This window comes from Eublepharis macularius, chromosome 3 (genome assembly GCF_028583425.1).
Source record: "Eublepharis macularius isolate TG4126 chromosome 3, MPM_Emac_v1.0, whole genome shotgun sequence".
NCBI lineage: Eukaryota > Metazoa > Chordata > Lepidosauria > Squamata > Eublepharidae > Eublepharis > Eublepharis macularius.
In genome coordinates, this window is record NC_072792.1 from 10132111 (window position 1) to 10150587 (window position 18477).

At 46.3% G+C, this 18477-nt stretch overlaps 1 protein-coding gene across 1 annotated transcript in view; it reads left to right on the forward strand.

Annotated features, from left to right (window-relative positions):
* Positions 1-18477, forward strand: part of PCDH17 (protocadherin 17) — a 220694-nt gene that overhangs the window by 91378 nt on the left and 110839 nt on the right. The window contains exons 2-3 of the mRNA XM_054973509.1: positions 5438-5496; positions 5660-5832. Coding sequence (XP_054829484.1) covers positions 5438-5496; positions 5660-5832 — 232 coding nt within the window. The remainder of the gene's footprint in view (positions 1-5437; positions 5497-5659; positions 5833-18477) is intronic.

Consider the following 18477-nt stretch of genomic DNA (forward strand, 5'->3'; position numbering starts at 1 on the left):
CCCAAGAGCATTATGGTGAAATTGCTGGGGGAGGAGGGGTTACATGGTCAAATCTTCACCATGAAGAGGAAAAACCCTGCTGCACATTTAAGATAACATATTGGAAGCAGAGTTTGATCTGTCTATATGGAGGGGCATGCAATTGTATGATTCCCTATCATTTATTTTTTCATTGATGTCCCCCTTTTCTCCCTGACAGAGGACCAAAAGTGTCTCCGCATCGTTTCCCCTCCTCCACTTAATCATTTCACAACAATAACCTTGTGAGAGATTGTGCCAGACCCATGGTGGGCTTCCATTGTTGAGGGAGGGATATGAATCCTGTCATCCCAAGGCCTAGTAATACTGTAACTGTTAAGCCTCACCATCTCTCTGGAGTGGTACAGTCAACAAACTTTACAATTCTTACCTGTTCTTTGGGCAGACTAAGCTCGAGTGCTGCATTTCCAGGTAGAATTTCAAAGAAATGACTGGAGAATCTGTGACTTCCTCCTAACCGCCTGAAACTTCGGAGGTCCTATTTCCACAAACACAGAGGGCCAAACTACAAGTGACAAATGACACAGGTTGGACACTTGTCAGCTTCCCTCAAGTTTGATGGGAAATGTAGGCAGCTTGGCGGAATGTTGGACAGGTGACAGTTGAAAAGTCCATTGGACAGCAGTCGGAGAGCCAAGCTGCAAGACCAGGACGCCTACATTTCCCATCAAAACTTGAGGGAAGCTGACAAGTGTCCAGCCTGTGTCATTTGTGACTTGCAGCTTGGCCCAGAGACACACACACTTCCACTGACACAGAAACACATACATAAATACATACATACAGTTTAGGGTTGATTTTGCCTCCACTGAGACCCCCGCTTCTGTTTATTCAACTGGACATAACATTCTCAGGGCCTCCGGCACATGCATACACATAAGGAACATGAATTGGGTTCCATAGATGCTAGTGACCTCCCATCCCTTGCTTTTGAGTTAAGGGGGGGGGTGGCAACTCTAATCAGCAGGGAGGGGAGCAGGCACACCTCTCACCGGATGCTGTTCCACAGTCATGGGACTGCCCCTGAAAAGGCCCTTTCTCGTCTACCTACCAGGTGACTTTCTTTAGCTGATGTGATCTTAACTCCCAGCCAGAAACATAGGAGAGAAGATGGTTCTTTAGATACAGCGGCCCCCACTAAGGTTGCCTGGTCTCCCAGGACTCAAACTGGAAAACTGAGTGGGTTGGGAGGGAATGAGAGTACTTATCTCTCTCTGGAACACTTCCAAGTCACTCCCAGAATGACATCATGTCAGGTGTGACATGGAAGCATTCTGTAGCATGTTCCGGGGGTGGGGGGCGTGTTTCCTGACCCATGCCTTTCCCCCCACCAACCAGGCGAAAGGTAGCAAGGAATGGAGGTTGGGAGTGGAGAATGCCCCACCCCCAATGGAGGAATGGAAACCATAGTTCCAAACAATGTATATCTTGGCATCTGAGTTGTTAATGTCAGAAATGATTATATTGATTAAGAACAGTTATTTTTAAGTTCAGGAACTTTTACCTACCCAGAGTAAACACCTTCCTTCTCCAAGGAACACTGCTATGCCCTCAAAGCACCCTGCTTTGCGCTCAAATCGAGGAAGAAAAAGCCCCCCCCCCCAATTTCTTTAAAAACCATTCAACGTCAGGAAGGCTCCCAGATAGACAGACCTGGTAGGTCAGGGAATTTGAAGAGCTACCACTTTGAAGTTTCCTGTTCAAAAACCATTTTTTCATCTTTTCACTGAAATATCACAAATTAAGAATACTCATTAAACGTATTTTATGGGGCAAATCAATTTTTCAGGGAGACAGCCTCTGGCCATGGAGTGTGGTCTTTTCTGAGTTGCCTTCTTCCAGCATTCCAATAGACTCATTCAAAGTGCGAGTGTTAACTTGGGGGGTCCTAAGTGGTTGGGACCATCGATCATACCTTGGAGACAGCCTCCCTCGAGCAGAAATGGCCTGTGGGTGATGATCTCCATGTCCAGATGTCTGTGACACGTGGAGAGGTCTTCTTGATGGAAGCTATAGCACCCTGACACTCCTTTCCAAAAAGGACATGTTATGAGAAGTATTTTGTGGCCAGGGGGAACGGAGGTCTCTCTAAGTGACTATACAGTTCTCATATAAGAGATTTCCCTTAATTGTTTCATCCCAAATGGGGTTACCCAATTGGAGCCAGTAGGAAGAGGGATGGGGGGCACCATCAAGCTGCAACGACAACCTCTTCAAGAGGTTTTCAAGCCTGGAGAGGAGAAGAGGTAGTTTGCCGTGGCCTTCTGGAAGAGGGATGACTGATACCTGAATAAACATTTACTTGGTTAAATTTATACCCCCCCCCCCCAAGCTGGAATCACAGGGCAACTATAAACAGTCTAAGCACTTCAGAGGGATCAAAAAGGATAAGTATTCCTTGCCACATTTCTATTCCTTTCCATCCTATAAAGAATGAGGAGTAAGGAAAGAGAAGTCGAGGAAAAGCTTACAGAGAATAAGTAGAAAACATCCTCCATTTCATTTGGGGCAGAGCACTTCCTCTACTCCTGATCTACTTCTGATATTCCTAACGCTGTTCTGGGCTTGTCCATATTTAGACAGTGGAATGCAAAGGTCAGACTAGGGCCTGGGTTTATATCCCCATGCCCTCAATCCTACCTCCCAGGGTTGTTGTGAAAATAAAATGGGGAAGTGGGTTTCCTGGAGGATGAGTAGGTTTTTTTTTTAAAAAAACGTTACTCATAGGCTTGCTGGACATCTTTAAAAAAACCCCACCTTGGCCGATTCCAGACGACTAACCTGAAGGCGCTGCATGCCGCCATGTTCCGGATCGTGATGGGGAAAACGCGAAATATCGCGTTTTCTCACACGAGTTTGGCGCGATGTCATGGCGGCATGCAGCGCCTTCAGGTTAGTCATCCGGAATCGGCCCTTCTGTGCTTTTGCACAGCTGTATCTGAGCTATACTGAGTGTCCTAGACTTAGATTTTTACTGGAAGAAAAGAGGCACTTGCTGATTTTGTGTGAATCGCGTAGCTGCTCCTTGAAAGGTTCTCCCTCATTGAACATAATTTGGCACCTGCACCTACAAAGAATAATGAATTCTGCTTCACGGGGCCACGCACAAGATCTCCTTTTATATCCTGAGCGGCAGAAGAACTTCTCAGAAAGGGGAAAAAATGATTTTCAATTGGGAATACATCCAAGCATTACAACCTGGACACATTTGTATTCCAAACCAAGAAATCACAATCTTTGGCAACATTGCTAAACGTTTTAAGTGTGGTGGTTTGAACAAACATTTGCTGCCCTGAAAGCTCTTCTGCTGTGCTTCATACTAAATACCCCAAGTCTGGTTTCAGCCCTTGAATCTTCCTTTGTAAGAGGCCCAAGAAGGAAGTGTGAGGGGCAATTCCCCCATGATTATGTGGCATAATCTGAGATTCAGATGCTGATTGCCATCTTCTCTAGGAAACAGTATTGATTCGCTATTGCAGATAGTCCTGCCTATATCTGTATATATAACAGCAGGGGAAGACATTTCCACTCTCCACACATCTTCAGAGGTTCTCTTTTGTACTAGGGCTACCAGCATGTAGCTGGCAACTGGTGAGAGGTGGGGTGATGTTACATCACTTCTGGGAAAAACCTGGAAATTACATAATGCCTCTCTAGGAATTGCCAGAAACTCCGTAGCGGGAGACCTAAGTTCTGTGGACTTCCTTCCTTTCATCCAGCCACACAATTGGTCCATTGGCAGCAAAGAGCTCATGAGTTCCCCTAATTTCTCCTCTTCCCCTGTAGGTGTCCACTTTGTCCCCAGTGTTATTTCTGAGAGCCTACTGATCCACCTTAGGAAAAAATGTGTCAAGGGGGCTCCGTGTGTCACCACAGGAGGGGGAAGTGAGAAAGTCCCACTCTACAAAGTCCATGAATGGCAGGCTGCGTGCCCCATTTGCTGGACGAATGGCATCTATGTTTTCTAAATAAACAAAATAGCCCTTACATACACGGGTTGATGGGCCGTTTGCTGTATGTGAGGCCATTGTGTGATCTCATGCACATGATAAGAGATTTTCTGTAGCCACACATCACTGGATATTGTGCAGTAGAAAAGAGCAAGAGTCCAGTAGCACCTATAAGCAGGGGTCATTTCGTAGAAAAAGAGCTGCAGGAACTCATTAGCATAACTCATTAGCATAGCTCATTTGCATATGCCACGTCCCTTGAAATCACCAGAGGTGTGTTATTAGCATGATTGATTTGCATATGCCACACCCCCTGACATCACCTATTCTGGCTGTTTTGGACCCAATCCTGGCCATTCAGTGCGGAAATTGGGCCCAAAATGGCAAAAAGGAGCTGAAAATGGCCGAAAAGGGGCCCAAAATGGTCAGTATTGGGCTGTTGCTGAGTGGGAAAGTGATCCACCACCCATCAGAGCCCGATCCTGGCCGTTTCAGGACCAATCCTGGCTGTTTTGGGTATGATCCTGGCCATTTGGGGCCCGAATTGGGCCATTTCAGCACCGATTCAGGCCGAAATGGGCCCAAAATGGCCAAAAATCAGGTGGGTGGGGCCACCTGTCAGGTGACCTTTTTGGAAAACTACCGGAACTGCGTTCCTACACGTCCCCCCTCAAAATGAGCCCTGCCTATAAGACTATCAAAATTTGTGGTAGGGTATGAGCTTTTGTGAGCTACAGCTCACTGGATATTGTGAAGTTGTTGCTCTGTTGTCCTTCACTTTCTGATGGTCTTGGACAATCTGGAGGTGGGGGAAGGATAACGTTGGAGATGCTTCTGAAGCACAACATCCAACGATGTGTGACTGCAGCCCCAGTGTGGCGAAAAATGTTGTTGGACTCCATTCTTTCAGACTGTTCGGAGCCTCAGGAAAGGAGAGACCATTTGACTGAAGGCTTCTCGTGTTTTTTTAAAAAAAATCCTACATGTAGAAAATTACCATGACAGATCATAAACCAAGCTAGCACATTTTATTGTTTTTTTATGTTTGTATACATAAACTAAGCCTGGGAACAGTTTTAGTGCAAGCTGAACAGTTTTTCTTGAGAGCGTCTAAGAACATCCGTGATGTGTCACTGCGAGTCCTCGAGGGCCATCCAAACTTGCCTTCCTGTCAGCTAATTAGAAGACTTATTTCCCTGTCACTTATGTAAATCTTCCTTGTTTGTTTTAGCAGGTAATTTGTGGACCAGGATCGCTTAATTGTTCTGAGTACATAATTGTAAACCAGCATTTTCCAATTTAATTAAAATGTACAAATTTGATGATTAAGGGGAAAAATTATTATTTTTTAATTATTAATCATTCCTCCTCTAGGAAATCTTGTTGCTCTACGGGAGATTTGTCCAGTGTACAACTCGATGTATTTTTTTTTTCCTTCTCTTTCACAGACAGACAATTTTCCCGCCGAGCCCAATTACATGGGCAGCAGGCAGCAGTTTGTTCAAAGGTAAGGCCTATTAAATAACTTTCTCGGCTTCCCAATTTGCATTCTTGTCAAAATTGCTTTGCCAGAGAGTACAATTCCAACGGAGGCAAGTATATACAACTTTCACATCTCTCTCTCTCTCTCTCTTTCTCTCGCCCTCCTCTTTTCTCTGTGCATATTTCAGTAGCTCCACGTTCAAGGACCCGGAACGCGCCAGCTTGAGAGATAGCGGGCACGGTGACAGCGACCAGGCAGACAGCGACCAAGATACTAACAAAGGCTCCTGCTGCGACATGTCCGTGAGGGAGGCACTCAAGATGAAAACGACTTCGACTAAAAGCCAGCCGCTCGAACAAGGTGAGCGGAACGATTGGGGGCTCGCAAAGTCTAAGGCTTAAGCAATGATTAGAAACCTATTAGTACTGCTCTGGCAGTTTATCACGCTGGACTAGACCCGTTGATAATGCTATCAGAGGAAACTGTAAATCTTCCAGCCAGCCTGCAGCCTGTTCAATCTCTCTTTCTGGTGTGAATACACACAGAGACGCACTTTTATATATATCTAGTAGGAACGTGCAGTTGGCTATTTAAGTTACCTAAGTCTGTGCCGATTTATTAAAAAAGCATACTAGCGTTTGTTTAACCTCAATATTAGATTGCGTTCTGGATTCCAAGACCGACAACATGCCTAAAGAAGGCTTTGGACTTTTTCTGTTTCTTAACAAACAGTTCCATGTGCCAAATGGCAAACTGCCTTTTTAAAGTGAAAGGGGCATTCAGAAATAATTTGTGTGATATGCTGGAAGGCTCTGCTGTTCCAAGGCCGCTAGGTATGCCAGAAGGCGCTCTTCAGGGATGCCCGCGCTGCGTTGGCAAATGCCAGGGGATTTTGAGGGCAGTGACTGGGGAGGATGTGATGTTAATCGTTTCTTTATGAGAAAGAACACAAAGGCACGTTCAGATCCCTAGATCTTTGCTACGGAGGCCACTAACTGACCATTTTCTTCCTGCTCCTGGTTTCTTGAGGATGAGGGAATGGCAGAGGTTTACCCGCAGTGGGTGGGAAATGTCAGGACTGTCGCTCTTTGAATTCTGGCCTATACGTTTTGATTTGTAAAAGTGTTTAGCCGATGGCCATTTTGCTCTTACATGTCTGGCAGGGTCACAGTGGATCCACACGGTTAATGACCATATGTACTCTTCTTGTATGGCTGGGTTAGGCAGAGTTAGCCTAAATACTTTGTCCATGATGGCAGATTTGTGATTAAAAGTTTCATCAGAGCCAGGCCGTCCTTTAGAAGCAGCTGCCAGTGAGATTATGCGTTTCCGTTGTTTAGTACTGATGATATAGAATGGGCAGGAGAGACCCTTGGAATAAAAGATACCCTAATAAATGGCCAGATCATGGCTTTTAGTTCCATAATTGATCTGCTTATTCATGTTAGGCATAGGATGCAGTCCCAAGCACAGTAGCAGAGAAGTAAGGCCTGCCGAGATGAACGGTTCCACGTAGCTAAGAGTAGGCTGTTAATGATCCAGCGATGACATCTCGAGCGCAATCTGCCAAGCACAGTTGCTGAGCAGAACTGGGAGCCTTCTGTAACGTTTGATGGTAACGATCTGAGATTGTTGCCGCTTCTTGGAGGACATTCCTCACGGAGGAACGCCCTGTGCCTCTGCCGTGAATTTTTGGCATGCCGCAGAGATGCATTCTGGGGTTTCGGCTCAGTGCAAAAAAAAAAATCACCAGGCCCACTTCATTTCAGCCTGCAGTGCCAGCTGACACGCCCTGCAACTTGGAAGGCAGATGCCAAGTGGTGGGCCCACTCTCTCCCCGCAATGCCAGTCCACCATGGGTCCTTAAGAAGTGCCTGATCATCTTTCAAAGAATGCCAGGGCTTTCCGGAAATACCTTTACTAAACCACGGTCTTTCAGCGGCACACTCAGCGGCAGTGCAGTTGCTGTATTTGCTGGATTAAACTGTAATCTGGCTCTACAAGATGTCGTGGCAGCCACTGGCTTAGATGAATTTACAAAGGTAGGGGTGGAGAATTTGTGGAGGATAAGTCTTTCATTGGTTCCTCGCTGTGACAACTGAACAGAATCTCTGGGTTGAGAGGTAGAAGACTTTGATTGCCAGGTGCTGGGGAACAGTCGGCAGCGGAGGGTTGTTGTCCGTGGGCCCTGCGGGTGTGGCCTCCTTGCAGCATCCGACTAGCCAGTGGTGGAAATCCAGTGCCTTTGAGTATCGGACCAGAGAACAGTGGCTGCTCTGTGCTGTCTTACAATTCGAGAGAAGAAATGTGTCTCTTCCATCACAGTCTGTGACTGATTTGGTTTACGCTCCCTTTTTTCACTAATTGCAAGTGCTGTTTATTTCAAAAGAAACCCACCACCCCCTAACGGTGCCAGCTAAACTGACTGCGCCATCTGCAAGTGTGAGAGCGTGTGTGTGTGTGTGTGTGTGTGTGTGCGTGTTGTACATTTTGCTTGTAGTCTCCCAGGCAGGAAGGAGAAACGCAGCCGGATTATTTGGAATTCAGCTTCTCATTTCTGTTAGTCATTTCAGCTTGTTGTGTGGAAAATGATTCACAGCTCTGAGGATGTTTTAAAAATTGATTAATTAAGTCCTTCTTAATGAGAAGCTATATTTATAATTAAGCAGAAATACATTTGAAGCTTTCTATTAATTGGTGATTAATTAAAACTAGATTTTTGCCTCCAGCACTGCCAGAGTGGTACCACATTCATCAAGAAATGCTCGCTTGGCTTCATTTGCTGGATCATGTCGAGAATGCAAGATGATATTTTGCTGTGCAGAATATTGAGGCTGTTGCTTCACAGTGTGTTGTGTATATCTTTGAGGGATGACCTTACTTTGGGCCTAGTTTTCCAAGTAATAAATGCCCAAAAGGTGATTCCCCCCCCTTTCCTTTTTTACAACTAACTCTCAGGTTATAATTGGACATTGATCTGTGTATGAAAGCAGGGCTGGATCTTTTTTCACCCCAAAGGAACTCTTTTGTTTTTGATCTCTCTCTTTTTTAAAAAAAATTGCAGATTATAAATACTCTGCAAATGCAACTATAATTAAAACACATTCAATATAAATACAACACTGAATCAACTTTTAGAAATATAAAAACTTGGAAAGGAACTCTTTCAACAGACACCTGTTACTTTCTAATATGGAAAACACAGAATAAGGTTTTTCATTTCATATTTTATATAGTTAAGTCCATATAGATCTAGAAGAGTAATGTCTAAAACCTGTATAGGTGTTTTGGAGGAAGTAAATAAACAAAAAGAATTTCATTAGGAGAAATAAAATTCTCGATAAGGACTGGTTGGGCCATATGTCTTTTAACTGCCACTAAATTTTACTTCAGTTGAAAAATATATATATGTAAGTGTTGATCAAACGAAACATTTTGGAGGAATTTTTTTTTTAAGATTTATCTTCTGCATCTTTATTCTGCCCTCCACTGTCAACCAGAGGATGAAAGGATGCCCAAACAGAGCAGCCTAGTTCTGAACAAATCTACAAGCCTCTGTCTACACAAACAGTGGAGAATAAAAAAAGGAGGAAACTTCTTTTTTAAGGAAAAGCAGCTCAGTTGAAGTGAAAAAGGAGGAACACATCCGAAATTTTGTACACACCCTATTTAGCACAGCAGCCAAAGATATTTTGTATTCCTAAACACAACAGCAGTACATTAAAAAAAACAACAACAAACCAGCCCAGCATGGTGACGTGAACCCTAATTTTCTGCATCTCTGCCTAAGTACTATGATTTCCAAATCTGGCTTGGGAAATCCTTGAATATATGGAGGCAGTGCTGGGAAAGTGCAGTTGGGGAGGGGAGGGATACAATGCGTGCCATAAAGTCCACCCTCTGATGTTCTCCAGGGGGCCTGATCTCTGTACCCTGGAGATCAATAGTAATTCTAGCAGATCTCCCGTCTCCTCCTAGAGGTTGGTAACAAGATCACTTTGATACATGATATTATCAATGGACAAGAAATGCCAGTGAATTTTCAGATGGGTTATCAGGCCCTGGTCAAAGTGGACTAGCTTCGGACACCCGTCTGAACTGAATGTTTGTGCCCAACGGGTGACTTTACTTCCCCAGTGTCTTGTGCTGTGCTGCAGATTAGGCCCATTCTGGTACATGCTGATACAATCCCAGGACATGCCTGAGGGGTACCTGTGCAAATCTAGTTCAGATTTGCAGGCTGTTAATCTGGTCCATCGCATTTATTTCCAGTATTGTGGGGGAAAGGCAGGGGTGGCCGATCTGTACAAGCCTTTCTGAGGACTGGAGGGGTTTGGCAAAGCTGTGGCTGGAATGCTTATGCCATCATGAGGCTGCATGAATTTCAGAATTCCACAGGGAAAGAACTCTCAAGAAAGGGGTCTGCAGTTTTTTGCAGAAGAGGAGGAGGAGGCCTTGAGAAAAGGCAGGGCTTTTTTTCAGCTGGAACGCTGTGGAACGGAGTTCCGGAACCTCTTGAAAATGGTCACATGGCTGGTGGCCCCGCCCCCTGATCTCCAGACAGAGGGGAGTTGAGATTGCCCTCCGTGCCGCTCAGTGGCGTGGAGGGCAATCTCAACTCCCCTTTGTCTGGAGATCAGGGGGCGGGGCCACCAGCCATGTGACCATTTTCTCCGAGGGCAACACACTGAGTTCCACCCCCTCTTTTCCCAGAAAAAAATCCCCGAGAAAAGGCAATGACTGCAGCAAAGACCAAAAAATTACAGTAATACCAGATTAGTTCAGTGTTCCTGTGGCTTATACGTGTGATGATAAACAAAGCTCGCACATTTGGTGTCACACGGGGACAAAGGATCCTGTTTATCAAAAACAACGAATGAACTGTTCCGTTCTTTGCCACATGTAGAGTGTACTGAGGAAGTGAACCAAGGTCTGCTACCTGCAGGCGATAGATGGATTAATCCTTGTAGGTGGATGTTGGATGTTTGCATAATCAGACTACAACATGAGGAGGGAGCTGGGAACCTGCTGTGCTGTCCCTTTGCCATTCCAAGAGTGCGAAAGAGCCCATGTGCAGATAATACTCATAGGTTCTCTCAATGCAGTCAGAAACTTTGCAAAACTTGGAACTGTCACACTCGCTTGCACATGTGAAGGCTCTTTCCAGACCTTTTATTCAAAAGACTTAGGTCTGGAGCAGAGGTTGTGGGTAAGATATCATTTGCCCCAGACATGCTTAATGTATGTGTGTTTGGATAACTATCCCCCCCCCCCAATAAATCTAAGGTTGTATCCCACAAAAGAGAATATTTTGCAGAAGTAATACTAGACAGAATGAGATGCCCCATCCTAGGGCCGTTTCCACACTACTCACCTTCATTCAGAACGCTGCGGAACGTCGTGAAAAAAACGTGGAAGATAGCGTCTTCTCGCATGAGTTTTGCGTGATGTCGTGCAAAGCTCGCGCAAGAAGACGCTATCTTCCGCGGGTTTTTTCGCAACGTTCCGCAGTGTTCTGGATGAAGGTGAGTAGTGTGGAAACGGCCCAGATATCCCCAAATTAGGAGAATGAACAGGAGAGTCAGTTATAAAGCCAAAGGATTTGCTGTGTTTAATCTGGAGAGTTTGGTACCGTTGGATGCGGGAGCGGGGGGTGGGTATGGCAGGACATGAACCAAACTGCTGGGGGTCTGGAAGTCCCTAGAATGAATTACCATGGGGCGGAGGGTTATAACTTGCGTATTTGTTTTTCCCATCCCACCCCACAAACACTAAGTAGGTTGCTGCCCCTTTAGAAACGCGAAGAAACGTGTAAAGAGATATGAGAACAGGAGCAAGGAAAATAAACAAATACATAAATAAATGTATGTTCCCATACAGGGATGTAAATGGAGAGAGAAATGGTTGTTTTTGTACTGTCAGGTCCAAGGAAAAAAGCTCTAGAATTGCACAAACGTAAATAAACAGAACCCCTAGAGCTGCCCTGCAGGCTTCTCTTGCTATTATCTAAGACTGTGTAGAACATAAAGAAAACGCGATGGTTCAGTGCCTGGAGTCCGTCCCAGTCTCTGAAGCGTGGATTCCAGTGATGCTCAGAGCCACTGAAGAACGGGAAGTGCATCATCTCCTAGTACCCCCCCCCCCCAAATCCCATCTGTCCGGTGATCCGGGAGATCACTCCTGGAAGGGTTTGTTAATTTCCCCTTCCCCCCCTTCTCCTCCATGAAGGCTATGTTAATTTCACTTCCCGGTTCGGGAACAAAGAAGAAATAAACCCTTCGAGGAGCGATGTCCGCTCTGTGTAGAGAGGTGAAAGCAACGAAGCCTCCTGCTCTGTCTCCTACGTTTCCCGGCTAACATTGCGCCACTCTTCACTTGAGCATCCTTGTGGAAAATGTCTTGTTTATAGAGACTCTAAGGCCTTCCTCTGACGTGGCCTCCACGCACCAGGATTCAAAGGTGGCCTGCCCCTGGATTCCCTTCACTCGCTATGGCTAGTCACTGTTGACAGACTGACTGACCGACAGATGCCCACAGACAGTGTAGAAAACCGTTACCTCAAGATTAAGTGTGGAATATGATACGTTCCATCCTTCTTTCCTACCTGCTCCCTTGATAGATGGTTTAATAATGAAGTACTTCTGGTTCTGTAGGAAACCATCATTCCCCCCCCCCCTTTCAAACCAGGATTAAACCAGGATATGGAATCCTAGTTCTTACGAAAGCTACCCAACCCTGGTTTTGTGGTCTGGATCTTTCATATGTGTTCCCAAGTCTGACACTCAGCAGCCATTGGGGCCAGGACTAATGTTGGATGCCTCCCTCCCCCAGGATCCTGCTCAAGGGTGCGCATCCTGTGTCCTGCATCAAAACTTTAATGCGCAGGATCGGGGGGTTCTACAGATCACGGTGGCTCACAAGTAGGGTTGCCACTTCCAGAATGAGGAGTTCCTGGAGGTTTGGGTGAGTTTGGGGAGGGGAGACGATGTGATGGTCACTCTAGGACTTGTGCTTCTCCTAGACTGTATTGTATACTTTTGGGGCACGCTAGAAGTGACGAGTCACACTTGAATGGCAAATGAACAGACTCATGTGTATTCCTCCCCGTTCATGTAGTGATCGAGTGGAGTGCAAGTGAACAGGGAGGAATACACGTGAGTCTGTTCACTCGCCATTCAAGTGTAACTCATCACTTCTAGATTGGCCCGTAGAGTTCGCCCCCCGAAGCTGCCATTTCCTCCAAGGGGAACTGATCTCTGTAGTCTGGAGATCACTGGGATTTCCAGGGGCACCCCAGGCACCACCTAGAGGTTGGTAATCCCGACTCAATCTCTCGTTATTGTATCAGTGCGTACGCCATAGCAACAACACGATGATTCCAGTAACCCTAATGCTGTGGGAGGGTCATTTTTGGTCAGTGAGGCCAAAGCCTTTGGAATGAAGTATTATGGGTATTCTCATGATTTGGCCAAAGTACCTTAGTACCCTTAGTTTTGTCACTTTAGCTTATAGGGAAAATTTAGGTTTGACTTGATCTAGTAAAAGTCAATAAAGCCAGGAAAAGTGGAAGGCAGTAGGAAAAGAGGAAGACCTAAAACGCGATGGCTGGACTCAATAAAAGAAGCCGCGTCCTCCAGCTTTCAGGATCTGAGCAGGTCTGTTAATGAGAGGACATTTTGGAGGTCTTTCCTTCATTGGGTTGCCATAGGTCAGAGGCAACTTGTTGGCACATAATACATACACATTATGGGCAAAAAAATACAAGGAGTCCCAGGTCTAGCTTGGCTTGGAGTCCTTGGGAGAGCCTGGGCACGTTCGCGTAATCCTCCTGTCTCTTTGCCAAGCACAGGGCCCATCCTCATCTCGCTCGAGAAAGCTTGGTTGAAAAATTGAGGAAGATGAAAAAGGAAGCTTAAGAATCACGGCTCTTGTGGAAATGTTGCTTAAAAAGAGACCACTGCGGAGAACGGTATTTGCTCTGCGCTGGCCTCCTTGGTAATAGTAAACAGAGGAAAAATAATGTAAAAATGAGGGAGCTTTGATAAATCTTGGCAGGTGGCCTCGAGGAGGAGAATCTTTGGAAGAGCGGGGATAATCATTGGGACAGAAAGTCTTGTGCAATAAGCAAACACGTCCCGTTCGAGTGTTCCTCGCTCCAGCGTTCTGGACGGAGCCTCTGCCCCTTCTTTCTCTAGAAATGCCTCGCTGTCTCATAAACTTAGTTATGCTCCCTGATTCACTGGCCTTGCTGAACAGTCTCTCCCTTATGTTTACTAGTCTTTAAGGATAATTTTCCACCTAATATTTTTGTCTTTGCCTCATTCTTTTTGATGGTGTGCTCTCAAACATAAGGGTTTTTTTGTTTTTGTTTTTTTTAATGCAAACACAGTTATCATCAAACCCTGTTCATGGCTCGGTTCAGACATTACACAAGATCATCGTTTATTTTAACAATGGTTCGTTCGGACAACTCAGATCTTGCTTTATCATAAATCAATGCCAGTTTCATTGCCTTTCTGCTATTCCCTACAGAAATCCAGCTGGTTATCCCAGCCTGCATGCCTAGTGACAGCCAGCATCAGGACAGGAGGCAGGGCTGAGCCAAGATAGATCTCTGTTCATATAACATGCAAAAACATAGTTAAGACTAATGGCTCTTTAATAAATCAGATTCGAGCCAAGGTTCCAAATCCTGGTTTGAATGCTCTAACTAACCATAGTCCTTGGAGAGACCTGCCTTCAGACAATCACATTGACTGGAGTTTATGTAAACCATAGTTTCTTTCAAACTGAGAGAATAAGTCTTGGAACCCTTTTCTGTAAATTCAGGATTTTTGATGCGTGTCTCTGGGGTAAAAGTATGCCATAGTGAGGCATTGGCACCTTGAGTGTTAAATATGGGAACAGTGAGCAGGATCCATGGCCGCATTCTTATACAACCAGGGCTCATTTTGAGGGGGAACGCACCGGAACGGCGTTCCAGCCATTCCCGCAAGTCAGGTGGCCCCGCACACCTGACTTTAGGGCCATTTAGGACTCGATTGGGGCCAAAATGGCTCAAATCTGGACCAAAACAGCCTGGATCAGGTCCCGGAACCAACCCGATCCCAGCCATTTCGTCCCCGAGACGGGCCCATTTTGAGCCATTTTGGGCCTGTTTCGGCCTGGATTGGGACCAAAAGGGCCCTGTTCGGGCCTCTGCCAGATGGGGGGACACTCCCCCGTCTGGCAGCAGCCAAATCCTGGCCATTTCAGCCCCATCAAGGGGTCTGGCGTATGCTAATGAGTTATGCTAATGAGTTCCTGCAGCTCTTTTTCTACGAAATGATCCCTGTATACAGCTATCTGATTCTCTTGCCGCACCATGAGTTCCCTTTCAGTTTGCTTTGGCAGTAGGAGAGGCAGGAGGGGGGGCGGGGCCGAGACTGTCGGTGGGATTTCTGCATTCTTTTCTAAAGCTTTCAGTGCAAGAGTGTCCAGGCCATAGATATTAACAGTCAGTGCTTCACTGTGTCGAGTCTCTGGAGCCACCTTTTGGTGGCAGAAAGTGCTGTCAAGTCATAGCTGGCTTATCCTCCCCCCCCCCCCCGTTGGGTTTTTCAAGGCAAGAGGCTAAGAGTCTCTCTATACAAGACATCCTGGCACGTGTTCTTCAAGAGTTGTTTTATGTAATGTTTTCTGGGTACTGTAGTTTTAAAAGAGTCATTTGGGCTCCCTGTGGAGAGGAAGGTAGATAATACAAGCAAAATTAATTTAGAAGCATTTTTCGAGTGTAGTTTATGGGGGCAAGCCTTTAGTCTCTCCCTCCCCCCAACTTTGGGTGTAATCTGCCAGGTCTTAAAATAAAAGTTTTCAAAGATCGCTGGGGGAAGAGGAACTTTGCAATTCCATCCAGAGTGCGGAGTGGGGAGGAGCGGATTGCAAAGTTCCTCTTCCCCCAGAGATCTTTGAAAACTTTTATTTTAAGACCTGGCAGATTCCGCCCAGGGGGTGGGGGGAATAAAGCCTGGCACCCATAAACTACGCTAGAAAAATGCTTCTAAACTAATTTTGCCTGTATTTTCAACCCAGTGAGCCCAAGTGACGCTTTTAAAACTACAGTTCCCAGGAAACATTGCTTCACCCGACACTTGAAGAACACGTGTCAGATGTCTTGTGTAGAGGGACTCTCACAGAGGTGGTTTGCCATTGTCTGCCTCTTAATAGTAACCCTGCTCTTTCATGGGTCCATTCTCTGCTCTCCCATCCAATTACTAACCAAGGCCAACCCTCTTTAGCTTCCAAGATCTGATGAGTTCAGGCTCGCCTGGGCTATCCAGGTCAGGAAGGACCCACTCTTTGGACCACCCATTAAAGACAGGTGCCAGATGGTTCTGTTGCTCTCACTTAGGAATCTGCTTCATCTCCAGCTCAGCTGTCCTTTCTGGGCTGAAATTGGCAGCGCAGCAGATTTCAATGTGTGGGGAGAACAAGGCCCTGCAGGCCCTTCCCCCACACATCTACCACCTTCTCAGCTACGGTTGCCAGGTTTCGGGGGGGGGGGGCGCAAACGAGGGGATGGGGGGCATGGTGGAGTCACATGGGGGGACTTGCCACATGTGTGCGCAAAGTGCATGCATGCTCCAGAATGCCCCACGTCATGCCAGAAACGATGTCATTCCTGCCGTGACATAAAAATAATGGGTTGTGCTGGGGGTTGATTAAGTGAAAATTGGCCCCCAAATTTGTACCCAATCGGCCCTTGATGTGGCCCATTACTTCTGCGTCGCACCAGGAATGACGTCATTCCTGGCAAGACACAGGCGCACACAGAGAGCCAGTTTGGTGTAGCAGTTAAGAGCAGCAGAACTCTAATCTGGAGAGCCAAGTTTGATTCCTCACGCCTCCACTTGAAGCCAGCTGGGTGACCTTGGATCAGTCACAGCTCTCTCAGAGCTCTCTCAGCCCCACCCACCTCACAGGGATAATAATAACATGCTGTTATTATTATGTTATGCTGTTATAACATACTGTTGTTGTGGGGATAATAATAACATACTTTGTAAACTGCTCTGTGTGGGCGTTAAGTTCTCCTGAAGGGCAGTATATAAATCAAATGTTGTTATTGTTATCATTATTAGGGGTGCTCCAGAGCACATGGGAGTATGCTTCACCCCCAGCACAGCATCCATACACCTCTGTTCCCCCACCCTGCCAAGTAAGAGGGGGCAGGGCGAAGAGGCTGGGGGTGGGGGTCCCCCACCTCCACCGGCAAGTGTACCCCCTGCATATCCATATAATCCCCTGCGTCATTAAAGAAAAACTTCTGTTTTAATTCTGCACTTAGGTTTTCTGTCTTTCTGAAATTACACCTTCTGTAAGTTGTTGCTCTCAAGGTCAAAGGTAAAAGGTCAGATGGGCACAACCTTGTTTGTCCGCCGACTTTAGGCGTATGAACTTGGATTCCATGAGCCCCGTGGGGCCCCAGGGCCATTTACCCCCCTCGTGACACTTAGCCTAGCACGAGCCCCTGTCGTTGCTTCTGGGACCAAGAGAGGACGGAGAGAATAACCCTATCCATCCCCATTTGGTCATGAAATTGTTGCGGGGCTTGAAAAACTTGTGTTCAGGGAAGGAAAGGATGCTTCAATTTGCCTGCAAACCTGAGGAGGGTGGTGCAAGCTTCAGCCCTGCCCTTCGGCCCCCTTTGCTCAAACCACAGTGCTCCTGGCTCAGCACTGAATGGCCGCTGTGGGTCTCCTCGGGATCCGCTTATGGGGACAGTCACCACTGCTGCAGCCTGAAAGCAGCTGTTACTTAGCTGGAGCCGCTCCATGATGCTAGAAATCATTGGCATATGCAGGGACGGGGGGAACAAGGCTAAACAGGGGCTAATCTCTTCCTCTCGGTCCTTTCCCCCTTCCCTCCACGTAAAGCGGTTGTGGATCTTTATTGTCCTGTTCCTTTATAATGCATGTCACTTATAGGGTAGGCAGATTATTGTAGTGGCCGCCATGGCAGCCATTTGCAACACGTAACGATGGTTTGAGGCACAGCCTTCGCTTGTTGCCTATCAGACAAAACGACTAAGCAGATGAGCGTGGCGTAAGACCAACTTATACAGGCCATTCATGTCACTTAATTGTTTGGCAGAGAATAAGCCAAGCATCACCCAGATGGATAGAGAGCTTCTCAAAATGTGTCAAGAATGGAAAGACATTTTCTAAATGCAATTTCATTGCTGGCTAGTGTATAGCAAAACGAATTATGTGTTCCTTTTCTATTTGCCTCATTTCTGTCACAGCCACAACCCAGAGTTAGTATCTTTTCCCTCTCTGTATATGGTTTAAATCTTCCTCCGGGTTAAAAAGTTGCCAGATTTCCTTCTCGTTGCATCAGTGGCGAGGGTCTTCCTTTCTGGTCCATGTTTTCTGCAAACTGACTGCCCTCTCAGGGTTGCAAGGCACAGCTTGGCAACAAGTGGGGGACGGGGGGAGGGGCATGGAGGCAGAAGTCAGGAATGGTATAACATTACTTATGGCAAAATCCAGCAGTGATGTCATGACCCCCAGCAATTTCCAGAAATTTTACAGTAAAACCATAGAGTTTCTGGTAATTCCTAGAGGGGACTAGTGTCACTTTCAAGCTTTCCCCAGAAGTGATGTCACGCTGTTAGCATGACAAGTATTTTTTCCCCATTTGCTGCCATTCCAAGTGGCAGCAGGAAACAGGATCTGGGGGCAGGAGATGTCCTGCCCCCTGGCAAGGGCCTTGCAACCCTGCCCCCAAGCCCCATTTCAATTAATTCAGAGAGTTTTGGCATGAATGTGCAGTTTCGCAAGGTGTTGTGCATTGGTGGTTGTTCAGCATGACGTAGGAGACAGCGCTCCTGGTTTTTGCAACTTACAGCCAAGCTGTCCATAGATAAGGACATAATTCATAAATAAGGGCATGTTATAATCTCTGTAGTTCTATAAGAAGGCTCTTTGGTGGAACTCCATCTCTTTCTGCCGCTGATACGTATTG